The following is a 17,164-nucleotide window of genomic DNA, read 5'->3' as shown; positions in this document are numbered from 1 at the left end:
ATTACATATGATATTTTTGCAATATTACATGCTTGGCATAAATAATCATTCGTGTAAACATTTTCTAAAGTTATCATTGGTAAAGAGAATCGCATCAACCACCCCTAAACTGACACGGAAGAAAAGAAGAATTGGCCAGACATGCGCCGTTACACTTCCGTGAAATATAGCATGCATGAGCTTTATGTGAGGAAAAAGCGCACATACAGGATTACTTCTCTTTGATAATCATGCCGTACGCCAACCAGCCAACAGTGTCAATCACTCAACTCACCGATGAAAACATAAAGTTTATTCTCGAAGACACCGATTTAAGGTGATCAATCTAGAAATGATTTCTTACACAATTGTTAGATCAACGTAGTGTGAGATATCTCCGTACACACATCAATATCGTAGTAGAAGAATTAAAGGAACTTATAGGCCAAAAGACAAGAGCCAGTTGACAAACTTCTAATAATATACTAGTTTGGATGTTTGAAAAATATGGCTTCAACAAACCTGACAATACATTTTATGCCGTTTGTCTTTCATCACTCTTGGCTCATTCGTTAAAATAATGTTTAGATTCTTTGTAGCGGGTTTTGCTGACTTGGTCAGATTTAGTGAAGAATGTTTGCTTCAAGTTGTTGTTTTCATGGTACAAGCATACCCAGAGTGACTACTTACCAACTTTTGAATCCAATAAAATTTTGATTTGGGCTGATTAACTCTGCTTATATTAGTCCATGTATACTACACATCAGAAGTTTAGAGTCACTTAAAGCCCTCACAATATATATATATATATATATATGGTGACATCGAAGATGAATTTCTCCACTAACTTGGGGGAACCACCTGCAAACCTTAGGCAGATGAATTCCACGAGGATCATGCATCAAATTGCTGAAAAGCATGTGCAAATATTGTGCATGTGAACAGCTGCGTTTTGGTGTAAAGTTTTGTTAAGAATTCGCCAATTTTCACTGATTTTAATCATTTATTGAACTCTTGACAATAATCTTTTCAGCGTTACAAATTTGTTTTATAAAATATCAGTTCATGTGGAAACAGTACCTTTAAATAGTATGGAATATTTTGAAAAATCTAGTTTAGAACAGTTGACTGAAGTAAGTGGCTACATTTACTCTAGTGAGTCTATACATTTGATTGGTAGTTTATGTTAACAACAATCCACCGAAATCAATGTCAAACAACTATTTGATGATATCAGACTCCATAGTTTTTAGCAGAGATGTTGAAATATGCATAGCTTACATACCAAATGAAATTATAGCAAACTCGTAATGTCTAGCTTCTGGCTGTAGTAATTAATTAGTTGCAGGCTGCACACCCAACTGAAAGAAAGAAAACAAAATATAATTATTTCAGTAAAACTTTACAACTAATTGTACAGTAACATATTCATCTGTTCACAGTGTCGCCAATAGTTTAAGAAGAGTGTGTATTGCAGAGGTACCCACCATAGGTCAGTATGTGTTTTCTTTTGTAAATGTTGTTATTACCCAATGTTTACATGCCACTTTGTTTTGGATTGTTTTCAAATTTGGGGACCACCTTCTTTGTCTAAATGAGAAGTGCAATGCAGTTTTTTATTATGATATTAAACTTTTCAAGGGATTTTGGCATTTAAGAAAAATTAAACCTGAACTAACTAAGGGGAATATTTGTTGAACCTGTAACATGAATACATGTAAATGGATTTTTTATATTTTGATATTGTTAATTTATCAAGAATTACCTTGAATTCGAGGAAAAGTCCATCAAATTTGCTCCATCAGTATCTTTACCTCATTTAATGGATGTTCAGATTTGGGTAATGGCCTGTTTATTTATAGGAAAGGTTGAGTGCAAAGTTTGATACAATTCTTGTATTTCAGCTGAATTTGGGAGTCACAGTCAGGGTATCAGTGAGGCTTGCTCTCATTTTATAGCTTGTCTTCTACTGTACCTGTAAATAATATCTCATCATTGATCATTCTGTACATAACATTGGTTTGATGTTGCTGTTTTTAGCCATTGACTGGGTCCAGATGGAAGCCAACTCCACAGTTCTGTTCGACATGAGTTTATTTCACACGCCGACAAGTTACAGTTGGGCTGATTCCCTCACCAGCGAGTTTATTTCACATGATGGGCTGATTCCCCTCACCACAAGTTACAGTACTGCAGGGTAAGCATGTGTAATGATGTCACGCTGAACATGAAGTGTTTTGTCTTGAGGTCATGGTATGTTATCTACAACCAAAACAGACCGTATTTATGAAGAAAATCACACACAAAACATCTTGGTATTGCAAGATAAGTATTGTAGGTGGCTTCAACTTCAATAATAGGCCATTTATATATCGCCTTTCCACGTCACAGGGATATGCTCAAAGCACTTCCTGAGCTCAAGTTAAAACTATATACAGCTGGCTGGTACGGATGATTGGAAGTCACTTGTAGCGGAGAAAGAGATGAGTCTTTAGTCGTGTTTTGAATGTACTTAGGGAAGGAGATGACTTTAACTCGGTAGGGAGAGACAATCTGTATTTGTGGTCTGTTAACCTTAAGGCTTTGAAGTGGTTCCTTTTCTAGGTCAAGGACACTGACTGATTGTCAAATGCCTCCAAGTGTTTTCAATGAAATTTGAACTGACAGCTGGTAATTTTGTTAAGGATTGTAATATACAGAATAGAGATAAGTACTAATTTAAGTTATGGTTTTGTTAGCAGCATGCTCACAGGTTTCACCTAAGTAAGACAGATAGTTTGCTGTACAGAGTTGCCTCCCCTATGGTGTGCTTGAGCCTGAGACCATAGGATTCATTTATTACTTGTTTGAGTGGCATTTTTAGAAGTTGAGACGTACAATATGGAACACGTTTTTATGGATAACAACTTCTTTATTTCGTGAGTGCGATTTATTGTCTATAATTGATCCAAGCTCTAGGGATTGACATAGTTAAAACATCTGAGACCTGCATTACTCTAACTTTCCTTGCACATCAAGCTGACACTGGGTGATGTAACTGGAATATTGTTCAAAGAGGAGTAAAATGCAATCGTGCCCACTCCGTACTGTCATCTTCTGTCGGATACATGTTTCAGGACTGTACCTGTGAGGAGTTCTGTCCGGAGTGTGCTGTAGAGTTCCAGCTGGAAGTAAAATGTCTCGATGACCAGACTCGCCATGTCACCAGTGCAGACCTTCACTCCTCAAACAACAAAGTTGTTCCTGTAAGTTGGTTTCTTTGTAAATTAAGATAATTGTCTGCATCTTCTGATGAACAAAATGCTATTATACCATGTAAATCTCTATCAGGTATTGTCTAGTGTTGGGAATTGGTTAAAGTATCATAATTGATGATTGGTTCATTACAACCGATCAATCATCAAAAATAATTGGTTAGCGTCATTTATCAAATTTTCCTGGTTATGTTTGTTAATGCACAAAAAATAAAGCAGAAACATGTAGTTCTTTCAGGGTTTTTTTTCAAATTGAACAAAATGCATTTGCAAATTTCACACCTTTAAAGGATGACTAGTATGTTAGGAACATACATTTCCTGGAGTTAAGATAATTTCAGACATGACAAGGAACGAGCTTGTCATACTTATGAAATGTAACAGACAAAAAACAACCTTGTGAAAAATATCGTTAATGAAAACAAGTGTTCCAAAATTGTTCGTGTTTGATTATGAGAAAACATGATTGATTGCTTGGTCGTTTAGACATTGCAACCAATCTTCGATTATTTCAATTAAGCAGACCACCACTAGTATTGTCCTTGCCTCCCTGTGTTGTGAAGATCTGTGTTAGAATTTGTTTTGTGGAACGCAAGCATGCACGCACACGTTGCATGATACATTTTAGACAACATGAACATCCTCTTGTTGTCCCCCGCCCCAACACCTATGTACGTCTGTACGTGGGGCTGCGTGGGGCGGCGGGGTAACTTAATGGTTAAAGCGTCTACTCATCACGCTGAAGGCTGTTGTTCCAATATCTTCAAATTTGGTGACAGCCAACATTTGGGGATTACCCAGACACCTGTTGATTTGGGTGACCTTGACCGTATTTTCAAGGTCCCCGCGGCACTGACAAATTTTCAAACTCTTGTTACCATGATATCTCATGCATTGTTGTACCAAGTGTCTTAATATTTGGTGACAACCGACATTGGGGAATTCTGCAGACACAAGTCGATTTGGGTGACCTTGACCGTATCCTCATTTGCCGTCTCGCGTTCGATTGGACGGTCATAGGTCGCTCAAAGCTTAGCTGACTCGACCTTCTATTAGGTTTTGTTAGACTCAGTATAGCAGTGTAACGACTAATACTAAGCCTAAGTTTACTTAGACTGCAATTATGTCAACAGCCTACATTAGGTGATTACGCAGACACCAGTCATTTCAGGATGACCTTGACATTTTTTGCAGCAGGGGACAATGACTTGTTAGTAGCAAACACTTGTTCGCATTGGTTTGATCGGAAAAATAAATAGCAAACAGTTTTTGTAACGAAAAGAATAATTTATTCTTGCAACAAAATGTAAATGTACTGCAACAGTTGTGTATGAAGTAAAATGTAAAGAGCACAGATAGGTATGGGTTTAAAATCGCTTAAAATATCTAAGCAACAGTTAAGTTAGGAAGAATCTGATACAAATAAAATCAGTGAATTGGAAATATGTTGTAAACTGACTTAAAATATATACTCATGGAAACGAATAAGGTAACACATGAAAGTACAAGTGTTCCTTTATTCTTTTCCAGGTTTCTTCACAAGGTATGTATTGCACTGTGGGTAAAATTCTGGGAATGAATAAAGGAACACTTGTACTTTCATGTGTTCCTTTATTTGTTTCCATGAGTATAATTTGAAAAAGCATGATCATGATAAAATTGATCTCAATGTAAATGTTGATAAAAAAAGACTAAACAATAACAATTATCAAAAACTTATATGATTTAACATGCAGAACCTGTCTATGTATACTGTAGTATACATAGTTAGAAATCGTAAATCGAGTTTGAGTAGCGTAGTTCAGTATCCATATTGACGACCTCCGTAGCTGATGATAACATTATCCTACTCGTGACTCGGCCCTGTTGAGAATATCCCTGATGGTGGGCCTGCTGGATGGATCAACCACAAGGCACGTCCACACCAGGTCCATGAGAGCCTGTCCCCCCATCAGATTGTCGGGGGGTAGTTCCCCCTGGATGATCTTCATGTACACAGCAAATGGGTTGGTGCCATCAGAATCAAAGTAGGCTGGCTCAAGGGCAAGCATTTCGTAAACGACGCAGCCAAGAGACCAGACAAATGCTTGTTCGTCAGGATTGTTCCGTGTGAGAATCTCAGGGGCTTCATAGACTGGTAATGGTGTGCCCATGTTGAGGGCAGTGATATCCTGTTCATCAGGCTGGCTTTCAGTTAGGTCGAAAAAGATCCTGCCATCACTTGTGAAATTGATGACGGCTGTGCTTAGCTTGCCAGAGAATCCTGAAGCATTGACGAGGACCCAGCGACAGAACTCACACACAACCTTCCATGCCACTTCGTCACTGATGCGAGTGCCGTTTTGCTTGCAGGCCTCTATGATGTCTTGCAGAGTTTCCGTTTTCTGGTAGATGCAACACTGGTATTCCCCTTCTTCAAATGAGGCAAGGAAACTTGGATGGCTGGTGTTTATCTGAGATCCTTGAAGGAGAACAGTCGGTTAAGCAAGAATAAGTAGTGGTGAAACAACAACAGCTATTATCACACTTTGCTAAGGATCAAATCATGGATTAAACAGAAAGGTATTATGTGGGGTCAAAGGTTTAAATACCTAACCTTATTGTAAGCATGGATCCCAGGTTTCAGTATGTCATTGCATCTTGTGGATCCCATACCTGCTATTGACATGTACTGTTTATTTGTCAATGACTCGTTCCATGATTTGCAAAATGGTTGATTGGTGCAATGAAACTATTTTTATGGTTACTCAAGTATCAGGGGCATAAGGTTTGCTTAAAGTGACTGTTGGCCTAATGAGGGGTTACTATATTATTATTTATCCAGTTTTAAATGGATACAATTTCAAATTATAAATCTACATTTAAGTAAAGTTGTGAATTTTTGTGATCCTTAGCAAAATGTGAGTAGTATATTTACTGATAAAACAGACATAGTGATACAACAAAAATGGTTACCATGGTTATTATAAGGTAAACTAGAATAGTTGTAATTGATGATAAAATGTTTTATCATAAGGAGTTCAATAATGGAATTGGCTTTCATCCATACCTCTCATAATGAACCAGAATTTTATAATTGTGATGAAGGTAAAATGGTTATCATTAGCAATACAATTGTAATATGTTGTAATCAGTGATAAAATACAAATGGCTGTCGCCGTTAATAAAACTAGTTTTATCAGATTAGAGAGACAATGGAAATGAGTATTTTGTTATAAACAAAATGGCACAGTATAACTTGACACATGAACATGTCACTTGGCTTCACTGTGAAGCAGTGTAGATTTTGCTTGTTACCTGACGGCTGAATCTTGAGGATGACTTTACTGTTATCAAACAGACATGTAGCAGGGTATGTTCTGTTCAGGTGGTTGGAACCATTCAGGCTGGCCGGGTCAATCAGGAAATCACTCAGTCCGATCTTACTGATGTTGCTGGCAATTTTACTTGGCACAGGCAGTGTCAGCATCTAGGTGAAAATTAGTTTGTCAAAATACTTGTCGTCTGATGGTTCGTATGTATATCTGATCATTAACTAGTTTACATTTGTGGGTTTTAGAAAAACAGAAGAACTTTCTTGTTTAGTAGGTTTTCTGAGCTGAGATTAAACTATAATGGGATGACCTATGATACATGAATAACAGAATTTATTGTGGATGTCAATAATCTCATAAACGACCCTATGAAAACTGAATAATAGCAATTATTATGGATGTCAATAAGCACGACAAAACTGATGAAGCTTAGTAGAATTAACAACTGCAGTTTTCATGTTGAAAGTTCCAGTTGACTCTTAGTAAGTACTGTAGGTTGTGTAAGATAAATATGCTCTCTTTTGATCAAGTAATAGATATCGTTCTTTGCTTCTAGATAATTATAGGAGATACTCTTGACAAATATTAGGTAGGCAAACAGTGTTGTAATGTGAAGGCAATAACACTGAGACAGTTATGAATTTGATACATCCATTAGAAGTCATCCTTAATTATCCAGGATGATATATCTCCATTCTGTTATGAAAAAAATACCCTGAAGCTATTCACCACCATTCAAGTGAGGCAGAACTGACATCGCCACATGTTGAGACAGATTTTTTTGTAACTCGACACCTGTCAGATCAATCTCAAAACAAACCAGTAGTGGCAAATGGCTCTGGGATTTATTATTAACAAACAGAGATATTTTACACTGGGAAATCAAGGATGAGGGCAAGCATATTTGTATGGAAAGAGGATCAACTTGGATACAACTAAACAGGAGTATGTAATGTATTGATAAGTTTTTTCCTGTTTGAGAGTGAATAAAGACATGTGTTACCTGATCGACTCGCTTGAGGGTGACGGACTGTAGGATGGTGTTCCTGCACCAGTGGTTGAGGGACGGAGCACATTGGTTGCTGTGGAGTTGGATCACAGTCTGGGTGATTGGGTTGAAAGAGTGGCGCATAGTGCTGCAACAGAATCAGTCATGGTTGTGAACTATGTGATGGCATGGTTGGTTGAGGTGTAGTAGTTTGCTGTACAGAGTTGCATCCCTTAGGTGTGCCAGAGCTCTGTGATTGTGGGTTTGACTGATGTATTATCAGTGTATGAAACATGGCCCGTCCGACCGCCCAAGACGGTCTACATATCTGACGGACGGTCTAAATTTACAGCTAGCCAGCCCGATTGTCTGGTAAAAATTGTAGAATTTCATACATCTGAGTAAATTCACCATATTTGGTCTGGTTAAATCCATTTTGGGCTGGTAACATTTTGAAGTTACCTGTATCTTTCGTCCCACACCTCTATGATGTAATTGAAATAGTGTTCATAGCTTTATCTTGAGAAAGAGCAGTGCACACTTCATTTTCACCCGTATTCAATGGTCATTTAATACAGTTTCAGGACCAAAGGACCCCTGCAACCACACACACACACACACACACACACACACACACACACACACACACTCTGGATCCGTCTATGGCAATTTCCGCTAATCCTCACCAAAGGATCCTCAGTTTTCTGCACTCACCACACACATACCACACACACCATTTTCCATGTCACAATATTAAGTTTTCTGCTGAAAATAGATTTTCCTGTTGCCATCCCTGATTATTAATGTTGGTTATGGTTCATGATACCATGCATTCAATATTCGGGTATTGTATTGCCACAGGCTGCTGTGATATGGCTGTATTGTTTGGGACATCGACTCATGATCTATGGAGATGTACATGTTTGATGACAAGGAGATTCTCATACCTTTGATTTGTTTGTTTTCTGGAACTTGATTTTTCAGCACAACTTATGATGTTGTTTATTGAGTCTGAGAATAGCATGTATCCATTGCTATTTGATACCTGCAACAAGAAGAAATCATCATCTGATGGGTATTATTACTACATTGTACTTCAGGGTACAATGTGTGAAGCTTATTTCTGGTGTGCCCTGATGTGATATTGCTGGAATATTACTAAAAGCGGCATAAAACCAATAGACAAAAGCAACACTGGCATTTTGTATGCATGATGATACTAAAAAAAATTTTGTTGCTATGGTTACAGGTGACATCCCGGCACAGAGAAGAGGCAAGTGAATATGAGGACACAGATGGTAGGTTGACCTCAGATTTTGTTTGGATAATGTTTATTTGAGGCCTAGAGGCCTGTGCTGCCACTCTGTGATGTACAGAGTTATCCCCCTTACAGGGAATGAAGAGTAAAGTAATTAATAGAGAGATTATTAAAGGGAGAAGGAAATGTATTGCTTTAAAATTGAAGAATAGAGTAATTAATTGAGAGATTATTAAAGGGAGAAGGAAATGTATTGCTTTAAAATGCTTGTGATACAAATCTTCATTGCAAATCATGGCAAATCCCAAGAAAGTCGAATACTTCACATCACAGAAAGGAGGACAGCAGGTACTCTTGGAGGGATACCGCTACAGACTCAACAACAGGCGACAGACGTGTGTACACTGGAAGTGTGTTCAAGGTGGCTGCTTTGGCAAGTGTACCCAGTTGGTCTTCTGTCTACTGCCGAATCGTCAACGCCGCACCTATGAACGCCTGCTACGTCTCCTGAACAACAAGATCCAGCAGACAACGGGATCGCCCCTTCAGCCTGATGTCATCCAGACGGATTTCGAAATCGCTGCCATCAACGCTGTTGAGACCGTCTTCCCCAACTGCGACGTCCGTGGATGCTATTTCCACTACAGCCAGGCTCTCTGGAGGAAAGTACAGAACCTCGGCTTCAGCGAAGCCTACCAGCAGGATCCTGAGGTCCACAGATGGGTCCGACGAGCAGCAGCACTCCCCCTCCTCCCAGTGGCCATGGTACAAAATGCCTGGATAGAGGTCATGGACGGCGCCCTGCCATTGGACAGAAGGATGAGTTCCAGGACTACATCACCAGCACCTGGGTAGACGACCATGCACGGTTCCGAGCCGGACTATGGAATCACCACGACACCAGCGCCCAGGGACGAACAATCATCTCGAGGGTTGGCATTCAGCATCTCAACAAGACCGCCCAGAGAGCCCACCCGAACATTTTCGCTCTTGTGAAGGTTCTGCAGAAGCTGGAGAAAGCCGAGAGAAATAAGCTGGTGCAGATGGCTCATGGTGCCCGCCCCCACACCGCCAGAAGGGACGTTCACAGAAATTGACCAGAGACTCACTCGCCTGAAGGCCCAGCTGACATGTGGTCACTGTAGGCATTAGTAGACTCCACCGGGATGCTGGGCTTGACAATATCTTAGATTCTTGCTGATCTCACCCTTTGTTTGTCAACACTGTAGCCCTCTGTTTGTCAGTGTCCAAATATAGCAATATCTTGGATCCATGTCACTTGTTTTTTTCATGGAAAATCAAAATGATGTGTGATACATTTGAAATAGTGTTCAAAGCACCCAAACTCACTCAAACGGTATTAGCTGTAAAACTGATGACATTCTGTATGACAAAATCAATATATATGTATCACTTTCAAACTATTTATTCATTTCTTGATTGATTGATAAGGTAATTTTCTGTTAATTAATTATGATAACATTTGTTTATGGTTCTGGGATGAATACATGATTCATCGAATGAAAGATTTATGCAAGTATATGCATTATTGATATGTGGTATCACTGGTAAACTTCAGATTTTTTCAGTGCTGTGAGTGAATTTCAGATATTCTGATTGCCAAGTTGCGCAAGGGGCAGGAGTTGAAGATTCGAGCATTTGCCAGGAAAGGTTTTGCCAAAGAACATGCCAAGTGGAATCCTACTGCAGGCGTAGCGTTTGAGTATGACCCTGACAATGTCATGAGACATACGCTGTATCCCAAACCCGAGGAATGGTAAGTCTCATGTTAGCTTTGTTTGAATTTATGAATAGGACCATTTGTATACTGAGGCACATTCACAGGAAATATGAGTGAAACATACAACTGGGTATGAAACATACACAATATTTGAATCATTGTCATTCTCCATTCTGGATAGCCAGATTATTTTTGTGTTTGAGTTACCAAAGAGTTCCCTTGATGTTTCTCCTTCAGAGAATTTCTCACATCTAAACAGTTATAAGATCTGAGTAAAAAATCTGATTTTAATATGACCAAAAATATATGTTTCAGTTAGGTTTTGGTCATAGGACATTCCTTAACATGTTTCTCTCACCAAACATTTGTGAAACCTCCTCATCTATAACCCCCATTTAGACAAATTGATTTAGAAAGCTGACATCTAAATGGCTAAAATATAACAAGCCTTCTCAGTTCAGGGTGTACCCAAATCAGGCTATGAATCTGTATTTGCCTGATTCCATGTTCAGTAGACTATAGGGTTATAATATGTACAATTATCAGCTGAGTTTACTGGACCAAACAGAATTTTCAGGCTAGTGGCTGAAGTCAAATACTGTTCTTTTGACTTTAGCAGTCAAAGTCCATATGATATAGCCTCCATTGGTGCGTTGGTCAGATCTTGACAGTAACATAGAGATCTGATATAAAAGGATTTTGTGTTGGGTATGATTAGATTGTTTTGAGAAAATGTTATTGTTCTTATCGTATAGGGTATTGAATTATTTTTGTTATTGGGTATATTGTATATGTTTCAGGTTCATTATTTTAAATGGATCCACACTTTAATAGCTGATGTTCACAAAATTCCTGTTGTCCAAAACTTTATAATTATTATTCTTCTGATCATACCTACAGGTGAAAGAGTCTTTACCTGAACATAGAATTGATTCATTCTTATCAATAGAATGATAATGCTTGCCATTCTCCCTCAAATCTTTGACCTCTACTTTTCTATGTGTCATACTGTTGACAATTTATTGTATGTTTCTTTCCAGGCCTAAAAGTGAATATTCAGAAATTGATGAAGATCAGAGTAAGTATAAATACACAGTGCCATTTAGAAAGTGGTCAGATGTAACATATCTTATAGTTGGCATAGCGCTTTCTCTGTAAACTACAGTTTCTAGTAATTGTTTTGGTGGAGTCCCATCTGGGATTCAAACCCACACTCTCAGTCAGGCACCTTGCAGCCAGCACACAAAGTCAGCTATCTAACCCACTCAGACACCATCGCTTATTGCATGGAAGTTTCATTTAGTCCTTGTAATGGTCCTATTCCATAAAACTAACCATATTTCCAAAACGCCCTGAATAATTGGAATGTCGTAAGAAAGACCAAATATCTTCAGCCAATCAGACACTGAGAGACACTGAGAGATAGATGTGTCTGTAAGGCATATATATTTCGTATCAACACATTGTCACATTTGTATTGATGACATGGTTTGAAATTTAATTATGATAACTTTTTAAAATTTAAGTTTTTCAAGTCTTGAATTGTATCTTTAGCCATATCTTCTGAGATACGTCCTCGGACCATGGAAGACCATGAGGTATAATAACGCTAAATTTAAACCATACAAAAATCAGGCTATGAATGAGAAACACATCCATGTAACTCTATAGCTGTCCAGAGGTTGGTCAAACAGACCTGTTCAGCCTAGTAATAAGTTTCAGTCACTGTCTATTCCCCTGCCTGGCGCTCGGCATTAATGGTTACATCAAGGACTGGTCGGCTCGGAGTCAGTATAATGTGTCTGAGTGGGGTATTCATGCTTCACTGCGGCATGGTATCTCAGTGGGCTAGCACTATAAAACCAGCTTCAGTCTGGGCTAGTACAAGCAGCCGCACTTACACATACACACGCATGCACGTCGTCATATGAGCGAAATATTCTCCAGCACGACGTTAAACCCAATTCCACCACCACCACCACTGTCTATTCATAGTGGGTAAGGCAGTATAAGATATATTTTGTCTGATTACAGCACAAGGCACATTTGATGTGAACGCAAAGCCAAACAAGTTTTACTTCAATGTTGAAGTGTGTGGCTCCCTCAAACCAGAAACTGTCATATTCTCTGCTCTTTCCATCATCAAGAAGAAGCTGAGTGACCTACAGACACAACTGAGTCATGAGATACAGAACGACGTCCTCACCATCAGCTAGTTCTGGTGGCAGACAATTTCTGCAACATCATCATCACCATAATTATCGTCATCATCGTTTTCAGCCTGTGATCATCAGAAGATCATATGAGAACTAGGTTCATTATGAAATGAAAATTTCTGATCATTCAAAACTTTGAATGTGTTATTTAGTCTCTGTTGCTATGGGCAGCCATTCAGTCAAAACATGGTCTTAAATACAGATAAACAATATACAAGAATAATCAAATGACATGAATATAGTATAAGATGTTTCTAATAAATACACTAAGAAAAATAAATATCAACAAGCAACTTCATGATACACTTACACATAAAATGATTATATGTATCAAGGAAGAGACATAAAAAAATATGACCTTCCTAGTGACCCATGAGAAACCCATAAGAATGTGATCTTCAGTGACCCATGCTTGTCGTAAGAGGCGACTAACGGGATGGTGTGGTCAGGCTCGCTGACTTGGTTGACACATGGCATGGTATCCCAATTGCATAGATCAATGCTCATGCTGTTGATCACTGAATTGTCTGATCTTCCGCCACATAGGTGGAATATTGCTGAGTGCAGCATAAAACTAAACTCACTCACTCACTCACTCCCCAGTATTCCTGGACAGGGTTTAATGAAAAAACAATTCTGTTATCACAATGGTACATCATGATATTCAGTTGAATAGAGATCAGGGTTGACCAGTTGTCATTCATGTCCACACCCAAATGTGACACATAAAAAGATTTGATGGCCTTTGTTTGAAAACAACAGATTTGGGCTGATTGTGTTCCTTGACAACACCCCCAACCCCTGCTTCACCTGCGTGGTAACTACAAGGACCTTTGCTACTTTGTGTTGCTCTCACAGAGTGATTCTTGCATTATTGGTTTCTGGTTGGCCTAGGTTCCATGTGATATTATAGCTGAGATATTGCTGACTGACATAAAACCTTATTTTTTCATTTCGATATAGAAAAGTTTATTTTCTAATATCTAATATTTAAAACCAGAGTTTCATTGTACATCCATGAAAACTGTTGAATTGTAAATTATTGGTTTGTGAACAGAATACAGATGTTAATAATTGAACCAATAAATCAGAAAAATATATTTTCATTCTGAAAGTTGTATGTAAATGTTCTGGTATATTTCTTGTGAACTGGCAGGTTACAATTTGTACAATAAAGTGTTTCACAGAAATGTTATACTTCTTTTATATATACACCAAAACAAGTGTCTTGGCACTATTAAAATTGTAGGGATTGGCACAGGGATTGTAGTGAACATAAATAGGTTCTAAGCAATTATACACCCCCATCAACACTGCTATTTGTGTTAAAATACGTTTCTATTATACTCTGGGAAAATCGTGACAGTCATACTGGAGGATGCTTTTAAAGATACCCTAGAGATGGGTGTTCAAGTTAGTGAAGAGTTGCTATATTGGAGTAGTGTACTTAAATGGCGAATGTGGTCATAGCCTTGAAGATATTTCAGGTAATCGGTACTGCATGCCGCCATATACTAATGAATACAGTCAGGCCCTAAGCCAGTGGCGTTGAGAGCATAAGACACTGGATGAATGGCTGGAGGTGAGTCAAGAATCACGCTGATGGTCATCCAGAAAGGTCTGGACATGTCTAGATGTGTCATGCTACCGTGGATCCATTGTGATATAATCGACAATTGGGTGTCTGTATGAAAGGCCCTGGATGTTGTCAGCGGGTCATTTGACAATGCTATCGATGCATGCTGGCGCGATATTGGTGCAGGTCTTTCTGTATGACGTTAAAGCTCATGAACACCTACATGTCATGTAATCAACTACGTCTTGCCGCTAAACATCACCTGCCATGCATTCTGGTTATTAACAACAGAACTGGTCTGGGAGATCGCCGTGACATTGGTCATTCGCTTTATAACTATTCCTATGGTATCAGATTTTGTCTGCAACATCTAGAATTGTAGACAAGGCATGATATAGGGGGAACAAGCAGCCTTAGCATTGTTATTCTATCATGATTGGCTCTCCATCGGCACCCATCCAGTCCTGACTTATAAAGTCATTTCAAACTGAAGGTGCCACGAGCTCTCTCCAAACAGAGAGTCTGTTATTCTGTATTCTGTTATGGAAGCACTGTATTAGAGAATACGTAAGGCAATTCTTTATCAAGTCTCTAAGAAGACAGCCTTATCAGATCGGCGGCACAAATGTCGGTGCTCTCTGACCTCTCCCCACTCACTCCACACTTGACTGGAGCAGAATCATCCGGTTGGCCTTTCCCGCGTCCACTGCTGAATATCAGACCATGGCCTAGATTTTCGAAGTTGTCTAAGCGGTAAGATAGTCGTGTCATACATTAACATTAACTTACGACTATCTTACCGCTAAGACAGCTTCTAAAATCTAGGCCCATGGCAAGAGGCACGTACGGTAGGGCATAGGCACAGTGTGCAAAATAGCAACTGGCCCGCTAGTCCGTGGCAAGTAAAACTCCAGTTGAGCCAGGAAATCTTCACAGTCACTGCCCCGACTGGCTGGTGAATTTTCATGTGGTCATTTATCAGCTGACTGATGAAAGCCGTGTCATGTCGACAATATCTTATTCTCATCTATTTTTGTAATCTTTTGCTTAGTTTCTACGTTCAAATTTTGGGCTAGTGAATTATTTAGTGGGCTAGTAACTTTCAGGCAGAGCGAGCCCGACTGGCTAGCACAATTTGGAAACTATTTCGCAAACTGTACGCAAAAGTGTGGACGCTCATGGCAGCCGTTAATGTCCAGTACAATCATTACCTCGCAGTGACGCAAGATCATCGTTACCACAGGAAAGTTTATCCTGCAAGTCCTCTCCAAGGCTACCGCTGCATGTTATAACTGCAAGCTCAAGTCATGTTAATCTGACGAACTACTTGTCTGAATTTTGTTACGTGTTCTTGTTTCAGACAGTACAATCTACCCCCTTTTGCATGTTATTAGCTATTAGTTTTGGAGTAGTGGTGCAGTGTAACCTTTATATAAATGGAAAAAGCCACCAAACTAGACGCCAGCTTACCTTTCCCGATGCGTTGCTTCGGCTATACTTATTGTTGTGACGTCACAGACATATGACGTCAACAGTGCCTTTCTCGTATGACTTCATGTTGCACTGTAATTCCACTTTCGTAACGTTTAGTAATATGTGCATATTTTCACATTTACAAACGACAGCCAAAGAAATATTACTGGCTATTGAATACTTAGTGTTTGTTGGAAAATTGTGCGTCCATATTTGACCCGTCGGAATATAAGACTCGGAATACTACTTGCGTTCAACTACTTCTAAGTGTCAGTTGTTACTATGTACGAAGAGTGATTTATCCTCGTCACAGCATGGAACCCGTAAAGGGTCACCTGTTCTGTGAACACACCCCACCTTCTACTTACATACGCATCATGTAACATAATGCGAGATGTTGTAAACTTTATTTCCTGTATGTAACGCTTCAAAATGTTAATAGAGATCTGACGCGTTTTATTTCTCTAAAAGATTATGCTTCTTTATGACGGTAATGCCAGACAAATGTAAGTACGAGGCGAACGTTGTTGGGTTAGTAGCTTCACTTCATCCTACGGTCAGTCGTGTTTCGTATTTCCTGTATTAATGTTATTATTTAATTTTTTTTCGGAATGGTGATTCTAAGAAAACACACATTTAAACACACAATAAGTTACATAACTTTTGCCCAATCCATTTCAACATTGAATAAAATATGTTCAAACAAACACATTTAATTTAAGTCGGGGTTGGGGTTAAGGGGAAATAGGGAATTTCTTTGATACGTGATAGGTTTCAGTCAGAAATATCAACTTATCGGCCTCCAAGAACATAAAGAAATTTTCGCCCGAGTAAGTGTGGTTTAACATCGCACTGAACAGTATTACAGTAGTGTAATGGCGTCACATACTGCAGTAAGCTGCATGTGGTAGAGAGACTTCATATCCAAATTGGGGCGGTGGGGTAGCCTAGTTGTTAAAGCGTTCGCTACTCACGCTCAAGACCCGGGTTCGATTCCCACATGGGTACAATGTGTGAAGCCCATTTCTGGTGTTCCCCGCCGTGATATTGCTGGAATATTGCTAAAAGCGGCGTAAAACTAAACTCACTCACACACTCATATCAAATACTTCTAGTAACTCTGTCTGTCAAAAAATACCCGCCGCTTAAACATACCACATAAAGCCGCTTTTTCTGTGAGTTTTAAGGTGACTCCTCCTCAAATCAAGAACTTGACTAGCATCCATATTGTGACAACATTGTTTAAGAATCCATTCCAATAAATAATGGAGATATTCGCCGCGCAAAAACGGTCGTCAACCAGTCTCAGCGAAGGTTTACGTGTACGAAGCAATGATAAGTTTATGCATCTTTACGGAAGCGTAG

The 17,164-nt window shown here is 39.1% G+C and overlaps 2 protein-coding genes across 2 annotated transcripts; one reads left to right on the top strand and one right to left on the bottom strand.

Moving 5' to 3' along the window:
* The first annotated feature begins 141 nt into the window (after positions 1–141).
* On the top strand, positions 142–13,940 carry LOC124259363 (DNA-directed RNA polymerase II subunit RPB3-like). Its single transcript, XM_046693490.1, is given in 9 exon segments — positions 142–316; positions 1,422–1,471; positions 2,020–2,154; positions 2,157–2,176; positions 3,096–3,224; positions 8,785–8,833; positions 10,402–10,570; positions 11,575–11,612; positions 12,569–13,940. Coding segments are annotated over 9 exon segments (858 nt in total). The 5' UTR covers positions 142–230; the 3' UTR covers positions 12,751–13,940.
* On the bottom strand, positions 4,803–15,872 carry LOC124259361 (serine/threonine-protein kinase Nek6-like). Its single transcript, XM_046693487.1, has 5 exons — positions 15,797–15,872; positions 8,483–8,580; positions 7,551–7,683; positions 6,531–6,702; positions 4,803–5,694 (listed from the first exon to the last, which is right to left on the bottom strand). The coding sequence occupies exons 2-5, from the start codon at positions 8,557–8,559 to the stop codon at positions 5,075–5,077; spliced, it is 1,002 nt and encodes a 333-aa protein (XP_046549443.1). The 5' UTR covers positions 8,560–8,580; positions 15,797–15,872; the 3' UTR covers positions 4,803–5,074.
* Between the last annotated feature and the right edge of the window lie 1,292 nt (positions 15,873–17,164).

Source organism: Haliotis rubra, unplaced genomic scaffold, assembly GCF_003918875.1.
Source record: "Haliotis rubra isolate DU_JTF1 unplaced genomic scaffold, ASM391887v1 Scf72, whole genome shotgun sequence".
NCBI classification, from domain to species: domain Eukaryota; kingdom Metazoa; phylum Mollusca; class Gastropoda; order Lepetellida; family Haliotidae; genus Haliotis; species Haliotis rubra.
Note: the sequence above shows the minus strand (reverse complement) of the source record. Positions and strands in the feature narration are given on the sequence as shown.